Source organism: Thalassophryne amazonica, chromosome 7 (assembly GCF_902500255.1).
Source record: "Thalassophryne amazonica chromosome 7, fThaAma1.1, whole genome shotgun sequence".
Lineage (NCBI taxonomy): Eukaryota > Metazoa > Chordata > Actinopteri > Batrachoidiformes > Batrachoididae > Thalassophryne > Thalassophryne amazonica.
Genome location: NC_047109.1, coordinates 26,755,426 through 26,781,811, shown reverse-complemented (window position 1 = coordinate 26,781,811; position 26,386 = coordinate 26,755,426). Strand labels below are relative to the sequence as shown.

The following is a 26,386-nucleotide window of genomic DNA, read 5'->3' as shown; positions in this document are numbered from 1 at the left end:
TGCAAATATGCAATAGGATACAATATACAATATGATGCAGTGCAATCAATCCCCCCTCCACCGTCTTTTTTTCTTCCTCTCCTCCCTTATCTCTCCATTTCCTTCCAAATGCACCGTACGTCAGATTCCACTGATACTCCACACCTAAACAGCTGGTGGCAGTAAAGCACCGTGTCGGTTTGCAAACCGCCAATAAGCTCGACGGAAGAAGAAGAAGAAGAAGAAGAAGAAGAAGAAGCCTCCTAAAAACAGCCGAATGGTTTCCTGTTAGCTTCAAAAGCCGCAGCTTCTTTGCTGGAATCCCTGAAAAATCTTCCTGGAGCAGATTAAACGTCACTGTAAGTCTTTAATGTGCTTCTCCAAGAACCCTACAGCTGCAAACAATAAACGGGAAGAAGAAAAGACAAGCGCAAAAACGCCCGACACTTAAGAAGGTGGTTTAAACAGCGGCTAACTACTGCTAATGACGAAAAATAAAAACACATCATAGAGTTAAAAATAGAAAAACAATACACTTGGAGCAATAATACCGAAAGGACACAAGGCTCTAGACTAGACTTCTGGATAATATCAAACAATTTAGTGAGTTTTGCCTACCTCATTCTAGAACTCCACTGGAAATTTAATAGCCCTCTATCAAATAACAGGTTGTTTTGTAACCTAGTAAAAGAGATCGAACAACATAAAGTACCCCTCTAAACAAATGGGAATGGTTTAAACACAACATTTAAAAAACAGTATTCAAGAGGGCAAGAAACTAGCTTTTTAACTCAGAAGAAACAGCTTGAGTTTATCAATGAAACGAGCAATCAGTGATTTCTGACATTCGCCTATCCAGATCAGGATCAAATCCAAAATTCAGTGGAGTCTTCCCAGCCATAATATCTGTCTGTGTTGCTAATGTGGTGAGAATCTGTGAAGTAGTTTTGATTTAATTCTTAAAAGCCTATAAAGTGAAAATTGGTCCAGAATCCGGATCCAGATCTGGATTACCTACAAAATTTAATGTAGTCTTCCATGGCATGATATGTATCTGTGGTGCAAATGTGGTGACAATCGGTGACGTAGCTTTGATGTAATCCTTCAAAGCCTATAGAAAATGCAACCTGATCCAGAATCTGAATCCAGATCACCTCCAAAATTTAATGGAGTCTTCCATGGCGTAATATGTATCTGTAGTGCAAATTTTGTGAGAATCTGTGAAGTAGTTTTGACGTAGTCCTTCATAGTCTATATAAAGTGAAATTTGATCCAGAATTCAGATCCGGATCTGGATCTTCTCCAAAATTTAATGGAGTGTTTCATGGCCTAATACATATGTATCTGTGGTGCAAATTTGATGAGAATCTGTGTAGTAGTTTTGATGTGATCCTTTAAAGTCAAACTTGATCCAGAATCCAGCTCAAGATTGGGAACAGCTCCAAAATTTAATGGAGTCTTCCATGGCCTAATATGTATCTGTGGTGCAAATTTGGTGAGAATCTGTGTCGTAGTTTTGACGTAATCCTTTAAAGTCTATATAAAGTGAAACTTGATCCTGATCACGTCCAAAATGTAATAAATTCTTCCTTCGTCTAATGCGTATCTGTGGTGAAAGTTTCGTCAAAATCTGTGCAGTAGTTTTGATGTAATCTTGCTAAGAGTTAGACAGACAGACAGATAAATAAATGCCGATAATTTTATTTTGTCCTTGGCTGATGTAATAAATTACCTATGTAACCAAACTAATCTAAATGAAGAAAATAAGTTTCAGCTTCGAAAACTGCTATCAAGGCTGGATGACCTGTATACTGAAAAAGCAAAAGGGGCATTCATTTGCTCATGAGTGAGATGGATTGAGGAAGGTGAGAAAAACTCCTCTTATTTCTTCAATTTAGAAAAGAATAGGCAGTTCAAAAAACCAACCTAATGAGTATCTGAATGCAGATCAGAGTGAAATTGACAATTTTTGTGTATATATATATATATATATATAAATTAATATTAATTTTATCATACTATCTACAGTTCCAAATGCTCTCATCAAGATGCAGAGGTTTTTCTAGAATCCATCAAAGATTGGATCCCAAAAATAGATTTAACCAGATGGTCTCCTGTGCAGCTTCAACCTGTTGGTGGAGCTTTTGGGGACACTTTCCTCACATTTTGAAGAGCAGAGATGTTCTTCCTTCTAGATTTCAGGTTTTGGTGTTCAGCTCCATCACTGGACTGGATGTTTTTGAAGTCCATTTGTATTAGTAAGGTTCTCTGCACAGAAAATGTTGAAATGTTCCTGATGTGGGACAAGTGAAGAAATATGTTTTTTTAAATATAAAGAGACATGAACTAGTGCTGTGCTGTTTTCTTTGTCTGATGACTAGATAGTTAAAAGTTATTTAAAGTTGAGAGTGCTTGTAGTAGAGCAGTAACCATTAAAAAACTTTGTGCCTTCATTTGGTAAAAAATAGATTGAATAATTTACAATTATAAAACGTTCACTCAGCTCAACTGAGTGATTGATTCAACATCCTGTAGCTAAAGGCTAACGTTAGCTGATGAACTTCAACAGTGCACTAACGTCATGGATTATTTTCAGATTGATCACTCACCTCAGACAAATTTTCAGAAGCTCTGTTGTTCAAACTGGGTGTGTGTATAAATCCAAAAGTGGAGAATTTCGGACTCAGTGTACCTGCTGGATTACAGCAGCTGCTGGCTCTTTGCCTGACCCGACTGTTGTCTCTCTGGCTGGGCGAGTCATAGCTCCGTCTGGCCTCACTGATGAACAGGGGCCCAAATCACAGGGTAGGGGCTCCCGATGTTTAACTACCCTGGACTGGCATTGTAGTGAAATCCTCACAAGAACCCCATCATCTTCAACCGCTTACTCCAATTAAGGGCCACAGTGGAGGGTGTGTGTGTGTGTGTGTGTGTGTGTGTGTGTGTGTGTGTGTGTGTGTGTGTGTGTGTGTGTGTGTGTGTGTGTGTGTGTGTGTCATAGGGTGTGATGCAGGGTACACCCTGGACAGCACGCCAGTCTATTGCAGGGCCACATATACAAACCCAATTCCAGTGAAGTTGGGACATTGTGTAAAATGTAAATAAAAACAGAATATGGATATGAATATTTGAAAATCCTCTTCAACCTATATTCAATTGAATACACCACAAAAACAAGATATTTAATTTAATATTACACATTTGGCACTTTGGAACCTTTTGGTCTGAATGAAGATCTAAAATTTACTTGTTTTCTTTAATAATTGTTTTTTAGTCCAGTTTTAGTTTTGTGTGCTTTGGGACAGTGTGTTTCAAATCATGAATTGATTACTAATTGAGTGAGTGTTGTGTCTGACGGATGCCCCATTGGAAGCATCAGGACACCTGCTTCTCATTAGTATTTACAGCTGTACCATCTCTGTCTTTGCAGGACTGTGAGGAAGATGTGACTCTCACATCGAAACGTTAGTCCTGTGTACATTTTTGCTTTCAGCACCTTATTAAATTGTCTGGCACTTATTTCTGTGTTTCACCAGTTATTTTTCTCTTTTACAAGATATTTAATGTTCAAACTGATAAACTTTATTGTTTTTGTGCAAATATTTGCTCATTTTGAAAAGGATGCCTGCAACTCAGTTCAGTTCAGTTGTTCAACAGTCCGGGGTCTCCATTGTCGTACTTTGTGCTTCATAATGCACCACACATTTTCAGTGGGCGACAGGTCTGGACTGCAGGCAGGCCAGTCTAGTGCACCTCCCTGAAAAAGACGTTGCTTGGATGGCAGCATGTGTTGCTCCAAAACCTGGATGTACCTTTCAGCATTGATGGTGCCATCACAGATGTGTAAGTTGCCCATTTGTTTTGAAACAAGGTTCGGTCAGATCGGCACACAGAAATGATCACACAGACTGCATTTTGCTAGAACAAACAGGCGTATATTTATTCCCCACAAAAGCAGTTACATCAAACACAAGTGGTTGCAGCGCATAAAATATCTCTTTCTCTCTTACCGTGACGCCTTTAAGGTGGAGAGCCAACACCTTCGGCAGAGTGCGCTTGTCAACCGGCTGGGCGTTCAACGTAACCCGCAGCAGACTCTATCGGAGCATGGCTCTGCCCCCTCTTTTCTAGTGTGTGCACGAAGGGAGGGTGAGTGGCCATCTCAAACTCCCTGGCGCACATAATTCCTTTAATCAACAGGCATCTGAAAGTTATTTCCTCTTGCAAAAACATAATAACCCCAGCTCTTCACTCCCAGTTCAGAATGACCCCAGCATGCTTCACTCCCAGTCGTTAGTGGCTACAAAAACAAATTTGTGCAATTAGTGTAATAATAACAAGTACATCATTAGGGTTACTTTAAGACAGGGGCAAAACAACATAATCTTTTCTCCACACATTCCACTCTTGGTGTTTTGCACCAGTCAATTTATGTAACCACTAGCAGATTCAGGTAATGCTGGGCTCCAGCCTATTCCAACGATTATGTCCTGCCATAGCATTTCCCACATTTCTTCTAGTGATTCACAAACAAAATTTTGAGTAATATAGTCTTGATTATACCTGTTCCAAACAATATACTCATATACAAAACCCGATGCATATACAAAACCCGATGTTGTGGGGTCTAATGTGACATTATATTGGTTTACTCCAAAGGGATCATGACATAGCAAAGATAACTTCATCTCATACGCTGAAATATTACCCATTCCACCTCTCGCCGTAAACATATAACACATATTGCTATAATTAATAAAATTAAGGGCGGCACTAAGGTACTCCTGGCAATGATGGACATCCCTGAAAAGATATCCCACCAATGGTGTGCTGATGCTTGCTGTACTAATTTTGCCACATGTTTTACCCGTTCGCTAGCTATCAATGTAGACGCCATGAGACTGGAGACGTTGGACGTATGTGACTCTATTAATTGCTGAATTTCTGTAGATTGTTCCAATGCGCATTTGAAACGCTCCAGGGAAAGACTCCATGGGGAATGCAATACATCCCATTGTACCGAAGTCAGCCGACTTGATACAGAATAATTAGTCAAACGATACGTCCGATCACCCCAATGCCATAAATGCACATTGTTCAGGCAGCCAGTATACGGAACCGAAGGTACCTGTGAATTATTTTTCATTGTTGCAACACACAGAGCATGTGGGCCGATCTGCCACAACATTTCTCTTGGTGTTTCCCTAGTCCAGTCACAAAGTACAACCTCTGAGTCGGTTAGACATGGATTAGCATATCCAGTTTGCAGCACACAGGCCATACCCTTATCCGTTATATCACACAGTTTAGTATCAAAAGTTATATTGGTTTTTGGTTCTAACCACTCTCCATCCATATGCAAGAACCAATAACCATTAGTCGTTATCACAGGTAATACTTGATATTTACAAACAACCTTTGGTTGTATTACATTGTATGGGGTCCAATGCCCAGTACATACCGTTTTATTACATCGTGTAAATTCCGGATGCAGTTTTAACCATAAGGTATTGTTTATATTCCAAATCGTCCTCCAATCATGATAGTTCCCTGTGGTAACTATACGCTGAAATCTCTCTCTTTGAGCCTCTGCATGAATAGTTTGTACTGCACACACTGTCCAATTTCCCATATGTGAGAGATTTTTCAATGAATCATATGTTTCATTCCATAACTTCAATTGCCATTGAAAACTTTTTTGCCATAAATTAGCATTTTGTAATTGTCCCACCAACGCTGTTGGTAACCACTCTCCAACCTGATGGAGTACTTGAGACAAATACTTTCCGGTATTTGATAACATTGTTCTAGTTACCTCATTATCAACTGTATTTGATACTCCCAAGACAGTTCCTGTTCCTCCTAATAGAGTATCATACCACGCTCTTCGGCGCCTTTTGCAAGTTGGAATATTTGGAAAGGTAACTTGCCAATATACCTTTGTCTTCACTGTTGCTTGTGCCAAATAGGTGCAGGTATCAATTAAAGGTGCAACCTGGGTTTGTGTTGCCTTAGCCTCTGTTGGTAGTACCCACAGCATGTACAGGAATGATCTCCTCCCTTTAATTTCAGTACTATTACTGATCATTACTTTACTCCACGGTTTAATAGTCCAGGTGGTTCCATTGACATTACTACATGAATAACTTGTCATATTAAAAACACACATGTTCACCCTAGCACGAAGAGTGACATTACATCCCATAGTAAATACTGGTATATGGTGTCTGGCAAAACAGTTCACACATCGCCATAGTTTGCAATCACTAGTGAATCATCTTGCGTTCTGTTGTTGGCAGAGTTCTTCCATCCTGTTTGAAACAATGATATCTCTTCAAGTTCGTTTCCTTCTGTCATCCCCCAACAACTGGAGACCATGGCACCACCTACAAGGAGGAGTATGACCCAGCAACCGACACCTCCAATTCCAGGACTTCCACTGGTTGCCATGGCGGCGCCCACCTCCTGTGGTTCTTGATCGCCCGATCAGCAACTCCCACCAGGGCATCAAGCCTAGACAACACAAGGGTAACTACGGGTAGAATGACGACGATTAGTCTTCTCTTACATTACACTTTGATACAGGCACATTTACCCATTTTTCTTCACCCTGATAGAGTATACTAACGGTTGCATCATTCCCTTGAGCTATAATTTCTGCCGCTTTAGGCGGTCCGTTAGGTTGTTTAACCCAAACTTTGGCACCTGCTTGATCTGAGGAACCAAAGCCTTGCGTTCCTCGTGTAGTTATTACTACGGGTTTTGGTATCTCCTGTACCAACCCCATTTCACAGGGTTTAATTATTAATTGAGCAATTTTGTCCCCTTTGTTTAATATCAGGGGTTGTTCTCCAAACAATCTACAAACCACTCCAATCTCGCCTTGGTAATCTGCATCTATCACCCCGGCTTGAATAGTCAGCCCTTTGAGTGATAGACCACTGCGTGGCAGGACGTGCCCATATGTGCCCTTCGGACACTGTAGGCCTAGCCCTGTTTTTACCACTTGAATTTGATCAGGTACCAATGTGACGGTTGTCAATGTCCTTAAATCTAATCCTGCTGAGCCTGGAGTTGCTCTGACAGGTAATTCCGCTTGTGGATCAATTTTCCACATTTTGATGCTTTCTGTAGTATGCTCTATCTCTTCCCCTGAAATCATTCTTATCAAGGGTGTGGATCCCGACCCTATTGGCCGATTGTTCAGCTGGTCCACGGCAGTAGTCAAATCCTGTCTCCATTGTCGCATAGTGCGATCTTTTGACAGCTTCAATAGGGTCTCTTTAAGGAGCCCATTCATTCGTTCTACTAGTCCCGCCGCTTGCGGGTAATAGGGAATATGATAAATCCATTCATTAATTGGAGTTACTACCACCATATAGGTTTTAATGGGCATGTTTCCAATTTTAAGTGGTATCTTTATACTTTTTCCATAAACCATTTGTCCTCCTAACCCAGTTAGCGGAACTACTGGTCCCTTCATTTTTTTTCTGGATTGCCATGAATTAATGAGGCCTCCGCTCCTGTGTCCACTAAAGCCGAAGTAACTTGAACTGATTTAATCCAATAAATTTCCAATCGAACATAGGGCCTAATATCACTTGTGGACCATTGTGTTAAATCTCGGCGGGCCACAAGAGCTTGACCATTTTCCTAATCCTCATCATAACAATCAAGACTCCGGGAACGCCTTCCCTTATTCTTTCCTTTCCTTCTATCTTTCTTGACCTTACGCGTAGCAGCTATGTGCACCATGTCGTCATCGGAATCCTCCTCCTCTTCCTCCTCAATGGGAGGGGTACTCGGCTTAACTCCTTTTTCTCCTACCTGCATGATCACCATATGCACAGCCTTCAACTCCGCCCACTGACTACTTTTTCTTTCTCCTAATTCTTCTAAAGATTGACCTAATTGTGGGTTGAAAGCTCCTGCTTTCCATCGCCTTTTTCCTGCTTGATATTGACAAGAACCATCCGTAAACCATGCTCGACTTCTCTCATCATCTGACAAATCATCCCATCTTTTTCCCGCTTTCACAGGAGATTCCTCTAATGGTTGAACTTCAAAAGGTACCTCATCTTTCTCAGGAGCATCAGCTACTTGTTCATGCAACAGCGAAACCCCCTTCTCACCTGGCTTTACCCGCTCTGATAGATACCATTTCCATTTTATTACACTAGCCTCCTGAGCTGTCCCTATTCGGTGAGTGGTGGGATTACTCATCACCCATGCCAAAATTGGTATATGTGTCCTCATCATTACTTCATGTCCTGCCGTTTGCGATTCAGTTTCAATTAACGCCCAATAACATGCTAAAAGCTGTTTTTCAAAAGGCGTATAACGCATTCTCGCATCTGGGAGTTTCCTCGACCAGAACCCTAAAGGTTTTCGTATCCTGTTTTGTTTTTGCCATAAGCTCCAATTAGCATAATCATTTAGAGCAGACACTTGAAGTTCTACTGGTCCTGATTGCATTTTTCCTAAGGACACAGCCTGCTGTATGGATTCCTTTGCCATATCAAATGAGCATTGTTGTTCCTCCCCCCATACAAACTCCTTTAACTGTCCCTCCAACTGTTTTACCTGTTGTTCTAACTTCGTCACTTTTTGTGACTTAGCACATTCTGACGAACGGACTGTGTCTAAAGTTAAGACTCGCTCCTTCCAAGCTTCCGCACAAATCCACATCATCTCTAAAATACCTCCCAATGGAGCTTTCGTTTTAACCTCCACCCGCTTTAACATTTCACAAAACCGGTGGTGTCGCGGTGGGAATTGCTCCAGTCCACGGCCCAGGGCGTCCCCCGCGTCTCCGTAGAAGCTGGCCTATTTCTTTAAAAGTAATCCCATCCCACCCCGGGACCACTTCTTCCTGTTGAGATGCCTCCTCCACATCTCCTTTCCCCCTTCTAAAACAAAACATTTCTGTGTGTAGTCTGAACGCACTTTATCCTGCCGACAACGCCAAAAATGTTTTGAAACAAGGTTCGGTCAGATCGGCACACAGAAATGATCACACAGACTGCATTTTGCTAGAACAAACAGGCGTATATTTATTCCCCACAAAAGCAGTTACATCAAACACAAGTGGTTGCAGCGCATAAAATAACTCTTTCTCTCTTACCGTGACGCCTTTTAAGGTGGAGAGCCAACACCTTCGGCAGAGTGCGCTTGTCAACCGGCTGGGCGTTCAACGTAACCCGCAGCAGACTCTATCGGAGCATGGCTCTGCCCCCTCTTTTCTAGTGTGTGCGCGAAGGGAGGGTGAGTGGCCATCTCAAACTCCCTGGCGCACATAATTCCTTTAATCAACAGGCATCTGAAAGTTATTTCCTCTTGCAAAAACATAATAACCCCAGCTCTTCACTCCCAGTTCAGAATGACCCCAGCATGCTTCACTCCCAGTCATTAGTGGCTACAAAAACAAATTCGTGCAATTAGTGTAATAATAACAAGTACATCATTAGGGTTACTTTAAGACAGGGGCAAAACAACATAATCTTTTCTCCACACACCATTTCATGGGCACTAACACACCCCCATACCATCACAGATGCTGGCTTTGGAACTTTGCCCTGGTAACAATCTGGATGGTCTTTTCCTCTATTTGTCCGGAGGGCACAATGTCCTTGATTTCCAAAAATAATTTGAAACGTGGACTCATCAGACCACAGCACACTTTTCCACTTTGTGTCTGTCCATTGCAAATAAGCTCGGGCCCAGAGAAGGCGGCAGCGTTTCTGGATGTTGTTGATGTGTGGCTTTCGCTTTGCATGGTAGTTTTAACTTACACTTGTAGATGTAGCGGTGAACTGTGTTAACTGACAGTGGTTTTCTGAAGTGTTCCTGAGCCCACGTGGTAAGATCCTTTACACAATTATGTCGGGGTTTTTTTTTTAATGAGGGATTGAAGGTCACGGGCATTCACTGTTGGTTTTCAGCCATGATGCTTACCTGTAGAAAGTTCTCCAGATTTTCTGAATATTCTGATTATATTATGGACTGTAGATGATAGAATCCCTAAATTCCTTGCAATTGAACATTGAGAAACATTGTTCTTAAACTGTTGGACTATTTTTTTTCACACAGTTTTTCACAAAGTGGTGATCCTCACCCCATCTTTGCTTATAAACGGCTGAGCCTTTTGGGGATGCTCCTTTTATACGCATTCATGACACTCACAATTAGTGTCCTCAATTCCCAAACACTTAGTGTTGTTAGAAGGAAAGGTGATGTAACACAGTGGTAAACATACCACTGTCCCAGCTTTTTTGAAACGTGTTGCAGGCATCCATTTCAAAATGAGCAAATACGAGGTCTGTCCAAAAAAGTATCGTACCTTTTTATTTTTTTCAAAAACTATACGGATTTGAATCACGTGTGATTACATCAGCCAAGCTTGAACCTTCATGCGCATGCGTGAGTTTTTCCACGCCTGTCGGTTGCATCATTCGCTTGTGGGCAGGCTTTGAGTGAGCACTGGTCCACCCATCCCGTCGGATTTCTTTTGTCTGAGAACTTGCTGAGAGGCTGCCGCTTTGCTCCATGAAATTTTTTTCAGAAACTGTTAGAGACAGCCAGTTGGAAACCATTCGATAGATTCAGTTGGATATCGGTGACGATTCTGTCGGCGTCACGTGGATTATGGACTGTTAAAACCTTTTTAAAGACGGCCCACAGTGGTGGAGGGCGCGCGGCGCGCCGAGCGGCCATTCGACAGGCTGGATCGACTAGATCATTTCTAAACTGAATGCTGTGTTGATCCGGGACATCATGTGACTACCACAGAAATGGCAACAGAGCTGCACATAGCACTTTTGCGGCACATTCCACTGTTACAGGAGATTTTGTAATGAAAGACGTGCGGAGGATTTCGCGCGTCGGCACGAAGCAGCTCAGGACGCACAGCAAAAAAAAAAACACCTCCGTGTTGGAAACCATTCAGAAAATTCAGACGGCTTTCGATGGCTTTCAGTCGAGTGAGTATCTAAGAAATTGTGTAACAACTGGACATGCCCCAACATGTCCTGTGAGACTTCCAAGACGGAGGTGTTTTTTTGCTGGGCGTCCTGAGCTGCTTCGTGCCGACGCGCGAAATCCTCCGCACGTCTTTCATTACAAAATCTCCTGTAACAGTGGAATGTGCCACAAAAGTGCTATGTCCAGCTCTGTTGCCATTTCTGTGGTAGTCACATGATGTCCCGGATCAACACAGCATTCAGTTTAGAAATGATCTGGTCGATCCAGCCTGTCAAATGGCCGCTCGGCGCGCCACACGCCCTCCGCCGCTGTGGGGCGTCTTTAAAAAGGTTTTAATAGTCCATAATCCGCGTGACGCCGACAGAATCTTCACCGATATCCAACTGAATCTATCGAATGGTTTCCAACTGCCTGTCTCTAACAGTTTCTGAAAAAAATTTCATGGAGCAAAGCGCCAGTCTCTCAGCAAGTTCTCAGACAAAAGAAATCCGACGGGATGGGTGGACCAGTGCTCACTCAAAGCCTGCCCACAGGCGAATGACACAACCGACAGGCGTGGAAAAACTCACGCATGCGCACGAAGGTTCAAGCTTGGCTGATGTAATCACACGTGATTCAAATCCATATAGTTTTCAAAAAATATAAAAAGGTATGATACTTTTTGGAAAGACCTCGTATTTGCACAAAAACAATAACGTTTATCAGTTTGAACCATAAATATCTTGTCTTTGTGGTGTATTCATTTGAATATAGGTTGAAGAGGATTTGCAAATCATTGTATTCTGTTTTTATTTACATTTCACACAATGCCCCAACTTCATTGGAATTGGGGTTGTAGACACACACGCACATTCACACACACACCTACGGATAATTTAAAGTTTCCAATCCACCTAACTTGGACGTCTTTGGATGTGGGAAGAAGCCGGAGCACCTGGAGGGACCTCGCGCAAACACAGGGAGAACATGCAAACTCCACACAGAAAGGCAACAGGTGGAAAACAATCCCATGGCCTTCTTGCCGTGAGGCAACAGTGCCACACATACCGGATTTTGTATTTTAGAATGTCATTTGACTCATTCTGTGCATGTGTCCTGTGACAGTGAGAAAGCTGTTTGCATTTCAGTTTTTTGAAATAAGGATTTTTTTTGTTTGTTTGTTCGTGCAAGTATAAAAATGTTTTTTGATATTTGAGTGTTTTTTTTTTTCCTCTTGTAAATCATGTTTCCTTTCATTGTATCAGTTCTCTACTTCAGTTTGTGCAATTTGGAGGATAATGGAAATCTGCCTTCTGGCGAGGATTCCAGGAAATTGAAAAGGCCACGGACACACCCACGTATGATCTGGATGCCTACTTTTAGAAAGTGGTGATGGGTTGGTGGTTTGCCTAGTTGCACCACCCCATGCTCCCAGGTCTGACTTGAATTCCTCAGTACAATAGGATACCATAGTCTCATTTGAGGGCGGGCGCTAAAGGAGTAAAATATGAAGCATATGACTTAATTTCTCAACTTCCAGGGTCCCAGCCATGGCATTTTCAATGGGTTTTTAAGCAAATTACACGCAAACAAAGTGAAAATGGAAAGAAAAGGTGATGACGCGGTGGGAAAGTGGACATGTGACATGTGCAGTTTGTTTATGATCCAGAGCGAAAGCCAGTCGAGGCGTGTTTTGCAGACGAGAGAAAAGAGCTACTCTGGTTAGCTGTGTAGGCTAACACTTACTGACATAATGTCTCTCACTTGCTTCGTCTTTTCTTCTCCACTGGGAACCGAAAAAAATTACTTTTTGCCATTGCTTCGGTGATTGCAGCGGAAAACAAAACAGCACACCGTTTATCCGTGTGAAGTTATTATGTGTATATATTAAATGGAGGTCCCCGTAAGTGGTCAAATCCCGCAATTATGGCTGAAACAATCGAGTAATTCGATTACAAAAAATGTTCGAGGCAAATTCTTTGCCTCGAAGGTTCTTTTAAAGCTGTAGTACATATGCCACTGTAACGCTCCCACAAAAAACCGAGAAGACCGTAGAGCATGCCCATAACTAATGTAAGCGCTAATCAATGTAGCAGGCGATGCTACAAGTTTACAAAGCCAGATGCTGAGTAAAATAAAGCCTTTTAAGAGAAAGGGTCTGTGCTGATCGTCTGAAACGGACTTATTATGCATTTAAAGTGAAGCAGTGTGTTTATATATATATATATGTATATGTATATATATATATTTTTGTTTTTTATTTTTGTTCCACTGGCTGCTCTCCACCTCCGCAGATGAAGCGAAAGGAAGCGCACTTTAAATTAATCATGTTTAACCATTCAAAAAGAATGCCTATATTCAAATTTGATAAGAGTTTTTATCAACAGACTGTAGAGTTAATTTATCAGTGTTGCTGTTGTGGAAATGTTTTACTCCACAGCCGTTTTTTCAAAGGCTTTGTTATTCGCCAAGTATCCACAGAAAACAAGGAATTTGACTTTGGTTTGAGCTGCTCTGTACGGCATGTAGAAATATACACTAAACACTGAATAAATCACAGCAATAAAAAGTGCAAATGAAATGTGCAATAAGAAAAAAAAAAGAATGTCCTGTCTGCAGACTGAAGATTTCACAGAGCGCCTGGGCTTATGGTTTGGCAAAGCTCCAAAACTCTTAATAATGTGAAAAAATAAATAATTACCTGGGAAAACAGAGAGGGAACATCTTAAACTTAAAAATCTGCATGATGGCACAGCGACATTGTGCCATTGCTTAGGGAGAGCCCTGCCACTACTGATATTGTTTAAAAATACAAAAGTACTTTTTTATCCGATTACTCGATTAATCGATAAAATAATCAATAGAATACTCGATTCCAAAAATATTCGATATCTGCAGCACTACCCGCGATATCACGAAGGGTTCACACAAGACTACAGTATCCTCTAACATGCTGTGCATGAACACCACCAGACTGCTTTATCTTTATTATGATGAATGTTCATAATTTTACCCATTTATATTCTTCTTTGCAGACATGCAGTATCTATCAGTGAGTGAAAATTACATTCGCCCTGTGCAGCAGGAATGGAATCTGAGTCGGGACCCAAAGTACTCAGAGCTTCCAAATATTAAAGAGGAACAGGAGGAACTCTGGGTAAGTCAGGAGGGGAAGCAACTTCATGGGCTGGGGGAGGCTGATATCACTAAGTTCCCTTTCTGTCTCTCTCTGTGAAGAATGAAGATGATGATAAACTACAGTCATCACAGCTTCATCATAGCCAAAGAGGAGAGAGCACAGAGGTGGAGCTTCATTCCAGCAACTCAACTGAACCCAGAACACTGAAAATAGAAGCTCATGGAGAGGACTGTGGAGGGTCACAACCAGCCAGAGACTCTGGTCCATGCAGTCATTTACAGCCACATACTGATGGTAAGAGCTCTGACTGTTTTCACACTGAGGCTGATGACACACATCCTTTGGTCACATGAGCTACAAGCGACAGAAGCAAAGTGAGGGGCTGCTGTTTATTTTCAGTCAGAGTGGGCATTTTTCAGTGACAAGAGGCAAGTGGTCGCGTGATGCCGTTTGCTCGCTCTAACAAAATAATCAAAGATGGAAGAATATGCTCAGAAACAATGTGGTTGTTACATTTTCTCTTGTATTTTGTAAAAGGTAGTGAGAAATAAACACATTAAAAAATAAAAAGTTTAGAAATGCTGTTTTTGTAGAGGAATCTACAAGGCATATGGAGATGTTAGCATGCTAATTAGCAATACAGTAATGTCACTGTGAAAGGCACTGGACTGAAACAAATCAATCAAACTTCATTTCCGGTCAGCAGTCAAGCACTGTGTAAAAGCTTTTATATAATGGCTGAGTGGATCCTTGTCATTTGATTGGTTCTTTGTATGTCACATGACATGGATTAATTCGTTCCATTTGTGTTGCATTGCATTTACCCCCAATCTCAATTCTCTTTTGTGCCCCTTCCCCTTGGCCCTATCCCTACCCCTTTAAAACAAGGGTTAAGGCGAAGGGGTATGTCTCTAGCTCTATGAATTGAGACACCCCTCCACCTTAGGAGAAAGAAACTGCCCGTGTCAAACTGCCGTGTTCACTGTTTAACATGGCAACTGAAACACAACTTGTTGCAGTAGCCTGTTTGCTCTTTTTATTTTCTCAACTTTCTGCGTAAATGCAAAGAAATAGAAGTCATCGCAGATTTCTTCGACGCATCGCAATCATGTCATGTTAATTAATTTAATTAATTTGTAATTTATAATAATAATAATTAATAGTATTAATAATTAATTAGTAATTACACTCAACAAAAATATAAACACAACACTTTTGGTTTTGCTCCCATTTTGTATGAGATGAACTCAAAGATCTAAAACTTTTTCCACATACACAATATCACCATTTCCCTCAAATATTGTTCACAAACCAGTCTAAATCTATGATAGTGAGCACTTCTCCTTTGCTGAGATAATCCATCCCACCTCACAGGTGTGCCATACCAAGATGCTGATTAGACACCATGATTAGTGCACACTGTAGTTGTGTCATACTCACCACTCTGCTGCTTTATCTTTCTTTTAATAATGTTGTTCTAAAGTTGACCAATTTAATTGATTTTTTTGCAGACATGCATCAGTTGTGGCTGATTAAAGAAGAAATTCTCTCTGAACAGCAAGACTTGAATCTGATTGTTGACCAGCGGGAGATGAAAGAACAAAAGAAACTGTGGATAAGTCAGCAGAGACGGCAGCTTAACCAGTTGGAGGGGGCTGATATCACAAATTTCCCTTACACCACTGTCCCTTTGAAAACTGAAAATGATGAAAACACACAGTTATCACAGGTTCATCAAAGCAAAAGTGATGGGAGGACAGTGACTGAGTCTGTAGCCAGCAGCTCAACTGGACACAGAACACTGACAGCACAAACTGATGGAGAGGATCATGGACAACCACAACCAGCCAGCCACTCATGTCCATGTAGTCCTTCAGAACAAGGTACCGATAGTAGTTCAGACAGTTCTGAAACTGAGACTGATGACAGCTGTGAATGGAAGAAGACCAGAAAGCTTCATTCAAGCTTTAATTGTGAGACAAATAGCTATGTCTCTGTTGGTCACAGCGGCTGCAACATGAGTAATAAACAATTCAGTTTCTCTCAGTGTGGTAACATGAACTATTCAAAGCAACACGCGAGAATTCAAGCAAATGAAAAACCATTTAGCTGTCCTGAGTGTGGTACAACATTTAGAAGAAAGAGCAATCTGATCAGACACATGAGAATTCACACAGGAGAGAAACCATATGCCTGTTCAGAGTGTGATAAAAGATTTGGGATAAAGGGCAATCTGACCAAACACCTGAGAATTCATACAGGACAGAAACCATTTACCTGTTTTGAGTGTGGAGAAAGATTTGGGCTAAAGAGCAGTCTGATTACACACATGAGAACTCATACGGGAGAGAAACCATTTGCCTGTACTGAGTGTGGTAAAAGATTTGGACGAAAGAGCAATCTAGTCACACACATGAATATTCACACAGGTCAGAAACCATTTGGTTGTTCTGAGTGCTGTCAAACATTTGGACGAAAGGGCAATCTGGTTACACACATGAAAATTCATACAGGACAAAAACCAGTTGCCTGTACTGAGTGTGGTAAAAGATTTGGACGAAAGAGCAATCTGATCACACATATGAGAATTCATACAGGAGAGAAACCATTTGGCTGTTCTGTATGTGGTAAAGAATTTGTGCTAAAGGGCCATCTGATCACACACATGAGAATTCATACGGGAGAGAAACCATTCTGCTGTTCTGAGTGTGATAAAGGCTTTGGACATAAAATTAGTCTGATCAGACACATGAAAATCCATTCACTTGGCTCTTCGACATTCATGTGTAGCACCACCACACGCACCCACAATAGTGTGTCTTAAGCCCCTTTCACACCGGGCCTGCATAGAGTTGCATTGTGGTGCATATCTACTACACAGGAATGGCTGCGTATGTTGCGTGCAGGGGGTAGCTTGGCCCGCCTCTTCTTCTGTGGTTTTGAAGCTTCACTGCCAGCAAAGTTCAGCACTCCAGTGGGATGAATAAAATCTAGAAATGCAGGTATGTACTGATTTAAAAAAAAAAACTTAAAAGGATTTTTCTCTGGACTAACGTAGGGTAGTATAGAATTGCAGAGGGATGGTGTGTAGTAGGCATTGTTTGCGTAGACTTGGGTAGAGCACTGCATCCAGTGCTCTACACCAAACGTCCGCGAAAAAAATGTAATGTGTTCAATTTTTTGCATCCATTTGCATCCCTCAGCATATTGTAACATATGGCTGCATAAGCTCGGCATAGTCGGTACGCCACATTACGCAACTCTACATTGGCCCGGTGTGAAAGGGGCTTTAGTGATTTCCGTGCATATTATTGTGATGGTTTTCTGTGTTGCACACAAATTTATACAGAAAATTATTAGTTCTGAATGTAATACCTTCTGGTTAAAAGAGCATTGTTTTTGTAGTGTTACAGTATATGTTGTGAATATATGTAGTTGTCTCAGTTTTTTGTGTTGCATCTCAATTTTTTTGGTTGCTCCTGGTTTTGCTTAGAGGTCACCACAGCAGATCCAGTGTTGTGCCAGATTCCTCAACCCTGCTGTGAAAAACATTCCCTTCACAGAACGTTAATTTGAAGATCATTTCCTTAAATTGACAGTTGACTGCACAGATATAAAGACTACAGATATGCAAACTACACAAATCAATATTCTCCTTCTGTGGCATGTATTTTCATATATCTGAAAGTGTAGGGAATGTTACATTTATTATGAATAACAAAGGTACAAAATTGTGTATCGTATTTAATGATAATGTATTTTAGGCCCTGCACTATTATCTAGGTCAGACTGCTTTTGTTCATTTTGAATTAATGGTTGTAATGCTATGTTCATATTTATTTTATATGGTTTTATTGAATATTATGGTGCTTGTTTCAGTATTCTTAATTCATGAAGAAAAAATGGTCATATTAAATTTATGAATGAATTTGGAATGTATGATGAGCCTTCTGTAAATAGACTATTATAGTCTGTTTCTTGTGTCTGTATGTATTTATTTGGGATATCCTGAGTAAATGTAATTATTACAAAAATTACTCTGGTTCTTATGTCTGTTTTTATATTCTGCATGTCACGTCACCTCCAGATGTAAGATGAAAGTGAAAAAAAAAAATATATATATATATATATATATATAATATAAATATGCTGAAGTAATCCAACAAAGCCTATATAAAGGGAAATCTTGATCCACAATCCGGATCACCTCAAAAATTCAGTGGAGTCTTCCATGCCCTGATATCTATCTGTGGTGTAAATTTGATGAGAATCCAGAATCCTTCAAAGCCTATATAAAGTGAAACTTGATCCAGAATCTGGATCCTGATCCAGCTCACCTCCAAAATGTAATGAATTCTTCCATGACCTAATCTCTATCAGTGGTGCAAATTTGGTGAGAATCCGTGAAGTAGTTTTGGAGTAATCCTTCAAAGTCTATATAAAGGGAAATCTTGATCCAGAATCCAGATCCAGATCTAGATCCAGATCACCTTCAAAATTTAATTGCATCTTCCATGGTCTGTAGCCGTGGTGAGAATCTGTGAAGCAGTTTTGAGGTAATACTTCAAAGCCTATAAAAAGTGAAACTTGGTCCAGAATCTAGATCCTGATCCGGATCGCCTTCAAAATGTAATGAATTCTTCCATGACCTAATATCTATCAGTGGTGCAAATTTGGGTGGTGAGAATCCGTGAAGTAGTTTTGGAGTAATCCTTCAAAACCTATTAAAGGGGAAATCTGATCCAGAATCTGGATCTACGTAGATACAGATCACCTTCAGAATTTAATTAATTCTTCCATGACCTAATATCTATATGTGGTGAAGATTTTGTCAAAATCCATGCAGTATTTTTGACATAATCCTGCTCACAGACAGGCAAATAAATTAACACTGATGATTTAAATAATTCTTTCATTATAGACCATAATTAGTGTAATTTTAGCATATACAGTATTCACAGTCATATATCACACCACATTCTGTCAACAACTGTCCAGTGGTTGGCAGACAATATAAATTTACACAGGTTTATTTGCAACTATTTTAGGAAAAAATTGTACATCCTCTGATTGATGAGCCTGCAAACAACATTATGCAACCAAGGAATAGATATTGCTGACACCACCACCTCTGCACACATTATCACACAGTCAGTCCAGACAGATATGTATATACACACAAACCCAACCATTCCATTATTTCCCTGAATTAATAAATATAGTAATTATGTCAAGTCAGAAATAGTCATGTCACCTAATTGGTGTCAAAACCTACAAAAGATAACTGTATAAGCTAAACGGCATTTAAATAAATACAAACCTTTACCTTCAAAATCACCTCAATCTCCACCTGTTACAATAAGGCATAAATCAGATAGTTTGGCTTTATATGTTCCATTCATCCATGCGTTGTCACTTGCTCTTTATTTTTGTAATTAAGATTTTTGTCAACATACAATGCCACTCCCCCACTATTTTGTCGATTCAAGCAATTGAATTCATAACCCTCCAGTTCATAGCTTGTATCATAAACCTCTGTAAGCCAAGTTTCATTATAGCAATTATACTAAAAGGTTGACAAAACTGTTTTAAATAATCTTTAATATTCACAAAGTTTTTATATAGACTCCTATTGTTAAAATTGATTAATGAGAGTTTCCCAACACTTGTAATGCAGTTGTTGTATTGGTCCTCTGTGTAATACTGACAGTTACTATTTATAAGTGAATAGAAATGATTGTCCGGATCTATCTCGTATTCCAGATCCTACATATGATTGGTTGTAATTCCAAACTCTCATAACCCTATATCATCCCAGTTAAGCTATTACTGTTTAGAAGCACCGACGAATGGTCTGCATGTTTATCAGTCATTGTAAAAGTTTGATCAAATTTTGTACCTGCAGCCATAACACTTCAACATCATTAACCATAAAGTCACATTTCAATTTAACAGGAAAATGGTCACGTATGAGAATGGCCACACCACCTCCAAACCTATTTGGATCATTCCTATAAATTGAAAAGCCTCTTATATAAACCTCTGAATTGTCTATAAAACTGTCCAGATGGGTTTCAGAAATTGCAAGAATATCTATATTATTTGATTGCAAAAATAGAGAGAGGTCATGAATTTTATTCCTCAGACTACATACGTATATTGATATATGCAAGGACTAAAAGGTAGGTCGTTTATGTCAGTCGTCTTATCACATACCTCAAGTTGTTACATATGTCGTAATCAAGTATATCAGACATATTTATCCAGCTCACAAATAAGCAGTGTCTTTGCCTCCTCTGGGTTTCCATTAAGTTCAACGGAGATCTTGCAGTTTGCCATCCAGGTAGCTTGTATTTTGTTCTCCTTCCTCAGGATGCGTGCTTGGCGAGCAATGTGGGCATTGTTCCTCATCAAATGTTCGTTTAAATATACATTTGAGCTCTTCAGCTTCCAGCTTTGCTTCAGGACCTCCACCTTTCATTTTCTGTTTACAAAATGCAGTATTCTATCTGGACTTTCTTTTTTGTTCTGTGTTAGGGGGTGACATGCTTCTATGTCATCAGTTTGTACTTGTATTCCCTTTTTATCTAAAAATGTGATGACTTGTTCTTCAATTGATTCAACATCACTCACCGTAGGCCATAGTGTCCATAGATGCAGCCCCAGCATAGGACTGTGGTTTAGTATGCAGTCCGCTGACTATTAAGTCATTCAAGTCATCAATTCTCTTTTCAAGCAAAGAAATCTTTAGGTCTTTCTCCATATTCGGTTTTTTGAGTTCCTTTATCTCACCCAGTAAATCCATCAATACTTTCAGCTGTTTGGTCACAGTGGTGAGCTCAGCTGACATAAAAGAGAGGGATTGTTTAATGTCCTCAATCTCCTGTTTTTGCCTAGACATGATTCCTTCTCAGGTCTGTGGTGGAGACTGCTGAGGCCTGGTGGCTGCTGAGAAAAAAAGGCATTTCATTTAGGTCAGCTATAATGTCCTGTTTAACTCGCTGTGACAAAATGTAAATTAGCTCATTCTGAATTGTGAGACTTAAGTATTTTGTTAATGTCACATCACTATGCGCTCCGAAAGACCGCTGCATTATGCACGTCCCTCTCCATTTGCATATCAATAGCACAGTTGTGTTTCCACTGCTCATACACCATGCAGGTGGCAACATGTACCTGAGATGACACGTGGAGTTTAATTTTTTCTGTCAAATATCCCCAATCTTTGATTCCACTCACCCACGCATTGTTTTAAAGGGGTGAATTGTGATCTCCAAATAGCCAACATGGGTAACAGTACACACAGGCCAGTTTTGGAGAGTAGCAAAGCCAACTAGGCTGCAGTTTGATCCCATTGTCACAGACCAAACGGCCCGCCTCTAAAAAGTTGGTCTGCCCTGCCTCCACTGCACGTGTCATTTCAGAGCTCGTCTAAGGCAGAGTCTCTTCACCCAAAGCAATCAAATGGATTAATAGGATTATTAACCATCAGATGAGAAGGTAAAACCTCTTAAATCATTCTATAGTCAGTTTTAAGCAGAAATGAGGCAATATTTCTGATGCTTTGAAATGACCGGCATGCAGTGAACGCATCAGCTCGTGTAGCTGCGGCACTCTTATCACTTGCTCCATCTTTTATTATGAAATAATGCTGAATTTATGTGGAAATGAATCTTGCACAAAAGCTTCAGTTATCCATCTTCTCGTTCTTGAACAGTCACTCAGTTTTTGAGAACTATCTACTACACACAGATTTACCATAAATTGGTGCACCAGAATTGTGGCATCATATTCGAGAAGACCTGAGGTTGCATATATATGATTTTATTATTGTATATATTTAATACATTTGCAAAAAATAAATAAATAATAATGTCAGTATGGAGTGTTGAGAGTAAAATTTTTCAGGAAAAAAAAAATTAATTTCATTCAATAATAATATAATAAGGAATAAGTCTGTAACATAACAAAATGTGAAAAAAGTGAAGCACTGTGAATACTTTGCAGATGCACTGTAAATGAAATAGTTGACTGTGTTGAATGCTTGGACTCCAAAGTAAAAGGTCATTGTCCACTGGCTTCTATATGTTACCCTCTAAACATGTTGCAAACTATTTCTTTTTAAAGCCCTATTAACTCAAACCAATAATTTGTATCACTTTTTATAAAAATTGGAGCAACTTTAACTTTTGACCCCTATAGAAGTTGAACTTTGTCTGTTATGGTTCGAGGTCCGGATGGGACCGGACCGGTTCAGGAGATGGACTCAAATGCTGGGAGCAATGATGAGAACAGGTGTGAACGAAAGGAGATTTATTGACAATAATGAAGAACAAAGCATTAATAGTGCTGAAGCTGGAGATGGTGCCTGCAGAGCCGAGACAGGGCCCGCTTGTAGCAGTGGAAAGCCGGGAGCTGTAGTGCAAATGGAGCCAGGCTTGGGATTTAGAGAGTGGGTTGAAATCCAGGACAGGATCCAGAGCCAGGTAGAACGCACAGAGATGAGGACAGAGGAATGTTCTGAGAAGACGAGGAGAACAAAGGTGAGTGAATGCACTCGTAACACTGGAAGCCTTTAACAACAGAATGTTCAAAGGAGGCTTAATGCAGAAACAGAGGTCAGGAGCAGCATGTCTTATGATGCAGTTCAATTTAGCTGGACTTGGCTGCAGATATGATTTGGAAGTTCTTAGTAGTTCTGCATAACAGTTCATACAGTTCTTGGAAATGCATAGAAGCAGTCACTGACAGGAGCTGAATGAGAGGTGGAATCTTACAAACTCAGAGACGGCAGTAACTTAGCTGAACAGTGCAGAGCAGCACACTCTGAAGCAGAATGCAGAACAGTGGCACAGCTGTGACGTAGTAGTGGTGGTAGTGGCGTGGAATCCAGGAGATGTTCCAGCATGGAAGCTGCACAGAAAGGCATCTGGAAACACCAAAGTTTAAAGTACTCTATTGCAGAAAAAAGAGAGGCCAGGTTACCTTTGAGAGAAGCTGTGGAAAGCTTAGAAGTCGCACCGAGGGCATCTCCGGGAAAGCTTTCAGAAGTCAGAGGGCATGGTAGAATCTGCCAAAGACTGAGCTCAAAGCCGGGGTTTAAGTCGCCCGCTCATGATCAGGAGCTGATGAACCTCAGGTGCAAGGAGTTGATGAGTTTCAGGTGCACCGTGGTTCTGCAGCGCTCCACCTGGAGGGGAAACGGACGAACAACACACAAAAGGACAGACAGGCCAAGGGCAAAGGTTGGCCACAACATTGTCACCATTTTTGCTGTTTTTACCCCATAACATTCAGTCATATAGATAGCCCAGCTATACCTTTTTGGAATCGTTATGATCAAACAAATAATGTGGTATTTATTTCATTATAATTGGCGCATTTTTAAATTTTGATCTCTGTGCAATTCTTCACTGACTCCTACCAGAGTCCTTTAATTCAGAGAGTAACAACATGACAAGCTGAAAAAAAGGTCACGTGACTTGTGGTGCCATCTTGGGGCCAAAATAGCATTTGCTGTTCATCTATCTGCATGTAAATCCAGCTATTTTATCTATTTATTCACTGAAAATGCCGGGTTGCTGTGCATTTGGATGCATGAATAGACACAACAAGGGCTTCAAGATGTACAGATTCCCTTCAGATCTGAACAGAAGAAAAATTTGGGAAAATAAAGTCAGCTGTGTGGGATGGAAGTGACTTTGTACAGTAAAACTCACCTAAACTGCCATCATATAAACTGGATATTCGCAGTCACTGGACAAAAAAAGTCCCAATGTTTTTGTATTGTTTTCCATGTAAAAAAACAGCATATATATAATGGATTTTTCATTCACATGTCACATTGAATAAAATGTCTTGTCTGATTGCAATGTATTTACATTAAAAACCCCTCGCATGTGGGACCGGAGTCATTTCCGTGATCAAAAGACCAATCATTTATTTTTTCAAGCCATGCTCATACACAGACCCGCAGCCTGACAGACACCACAAAAGGCTGTGATTTGACAGTTTTCTGCTTTCACTTCTTTGTCTCCTCTCATATTTTAATAGTTTTTGCAGTGCGCATGCTGATTATAACATACAGAATAACTCTATGATGTTACAGCTCCCTCAGAATCATTTGCACTGCTGAAGCATCACCACACTGCTTTTACATTAAGATAAAATCCCTCACCATAAAATTTGAGATATGAAAATAATGTGGGCCCATTTAATATAAATTTCAGCAGGGAAACAAATTCTTTTATGCAAGAATAGTAAACAAGACCTTGTCCAAATAATGGCAATTATCCAAGATCTTCTCACTGTGAGGCAGCAGTACTAACTGCTAAACTACTGTGCTGCACTACAACAAATTAGTCATTTATAATAAATCAATCTCCTGATTGGTAAGTCCCTTTGGCTTCTCTCTTTTTTCACTCAGGATTTCTACAGCAGATCTGACATGGATCTGCAATTTTTATTTGGTCATATTTTACATGTCAGTATCTTTATTTAGATACCTCACATACCTATATTCATGCATATTTGTGGCATAAATAAGTAAGCTTTTTTAAAAGAATATTCTATTTTTTTTTCATATCTGAATAAAAGAAATCCAGATGCAGACTTTGACAAGTAAGAAATTGATGTCTGACATCAGCATCAAGTTCTGAGTTCCAAACAACGTATTGACCTCTGACATGTGAATAAAAGTCCTGTAGCTATTGGATTACAGGAGCATTTTCTGAAACCTGGGGATTCATATGTAAAACAGTGTATTAGATTGATGCTAAAAATATTGTCACATTATGTTCTACTGATGAGCCCAAAATTGCAGACGGAGACAAAACGAGGAGTAAGTGAATACAGGGTGACAGCTGAGCAAACTAACAAAGGCAGAACAGACTCAAAGACTACAGGAATACACAAAGAACTGGTCTGCTCTGTGTAAGCCTGATGCTGTCAGATCTCAGAAGCTAAGCAGCGCAGGACCTGGTTAGTACTTGGATGGGAGACCTCTTTGGGACACCAGCACTGTGTGTGTTTGTCCAGGTAAAACTGGAGTTGCGTCAGGAAGGGCGTCCGACGTAAAACGCGCCAAATGTCAATGCGGATCTGGCTGTATCCACTGTAGCGATCCCGTACAATGCTGGAGTGGAGGGAGCAGACAAAGGTGAATGAATCCACAAGGAAAGACTAACTGGTGAGAACCTAAATACCAGACAAACTAAATAATGACAGGTACACAAAATCAGAGCAGAACAAAAGATACATGTGGAAATGAACAGAACACTGGGTGACTAAATGCCAGAGGTGGGACGAAGTCACTGTCAAGTCATTCTCAAGTCATCCATCAGCAAGTCCCAAGTCAAGTCTCAAGTCAGCTTGCAAAGAATTGGTGGTCATTATGACTTGAGACTGGCTGATTCATGACTTGAATGGCTTGCCATGTGAACCAGGCTTAAGTGGCTACTTAAGCCTGGTTCACATGGCAAGATAATTAAGCCGACTTGATGGTGACTTCGTCCCACCTCTGCTAAACGCTAATCGGAATATCTATGGTGCAAAAATACGCAACTGACATAAAATGGTGAGTGAACAAATAAATAATAACTAATCATAACTGAAGAAGAGGAGAAATCATAAACCCACAATCCAACATACATAATTATGTTACCTATGCCATTTATCTTGTATAGGTAACATAATTATTATGCAATTCAGACAATATACTTTATGTATTTTAAATAAATACTGCTATTATTATTGATTTAGAGTAATTATATTTTATTAATACTAAATACATAAAGCTGAGGATTATGCATTTCAAATGAATAGGATTTATTACAGTAATGAATATGCATCATGTAAGGTTTATTTGGTAGGTTTGTATTAAAATTATCTAAAAAAGTAAATGAGAATTTGTCATGTAATAAAATTACATAAATCTTAAAACTGTGTTTCTCTACCAGTGGAGTTGATTGTCTGTCTACACCTGTGGCTGCAGCACACCTGCCTCAATCAACAGAATCCTACTTAAGCCAGGGCTGAACAGGACGATGTGGCCAGATCTTTCCATCTGAGGAAATGTCTGCAGCCGCCACCCGCTCCACTGGCTCACCTGGCTTCTTGCACCTATGACCTGTCGTCCAGTGTCCTCTCCTCCCGGCTTTCACCTCGTCCATACCATCAATGTATTTTCAGTAAATCTATTACCTTTTTTCATCATTTAACCTGGCTCATTACATACACACTTACTGCATGTTTGTGAGACTTGGACACCAACCAGTGAATTAAGGCAATGACTGGATGTCTTTGGTACTA

The 26,386-nt window shown here is 40.3% G+C and overlaps 1 protein-coding gene across 1 annotated transcript in view; it reads left to right on the top strand.

The window, feature by feature from the left end:
- The first annotated feature begins 229 nt into the window (after positions 1–229).
- Positions 230–26,386, top strand: part of LOC117513406 (zinc finger protein 84-like) — a 48,050-nt gene continuing 21,893 nt past the window's right edge. The window contains exons 1-4 of the mRNA XM_034173591.1: positions 230–338; positions 13,974–14,095; positions 14,176–14,371; positions 15,589–16,898. Coding sequence (XP_034029482.1) covers positions 13,976–14,095; positions 14,176–14,371; positions 15,589–16,898 — 1,626 coding nt within the window. The 5' untranslated portion in view covers positions 230–338; positions 13,974–13,975. The remainder of the gene's footprint in view (positions 339–13,973; positions 14,096–14,175; positions 14,372–15,588; positions 16,899–26,386) is intronic.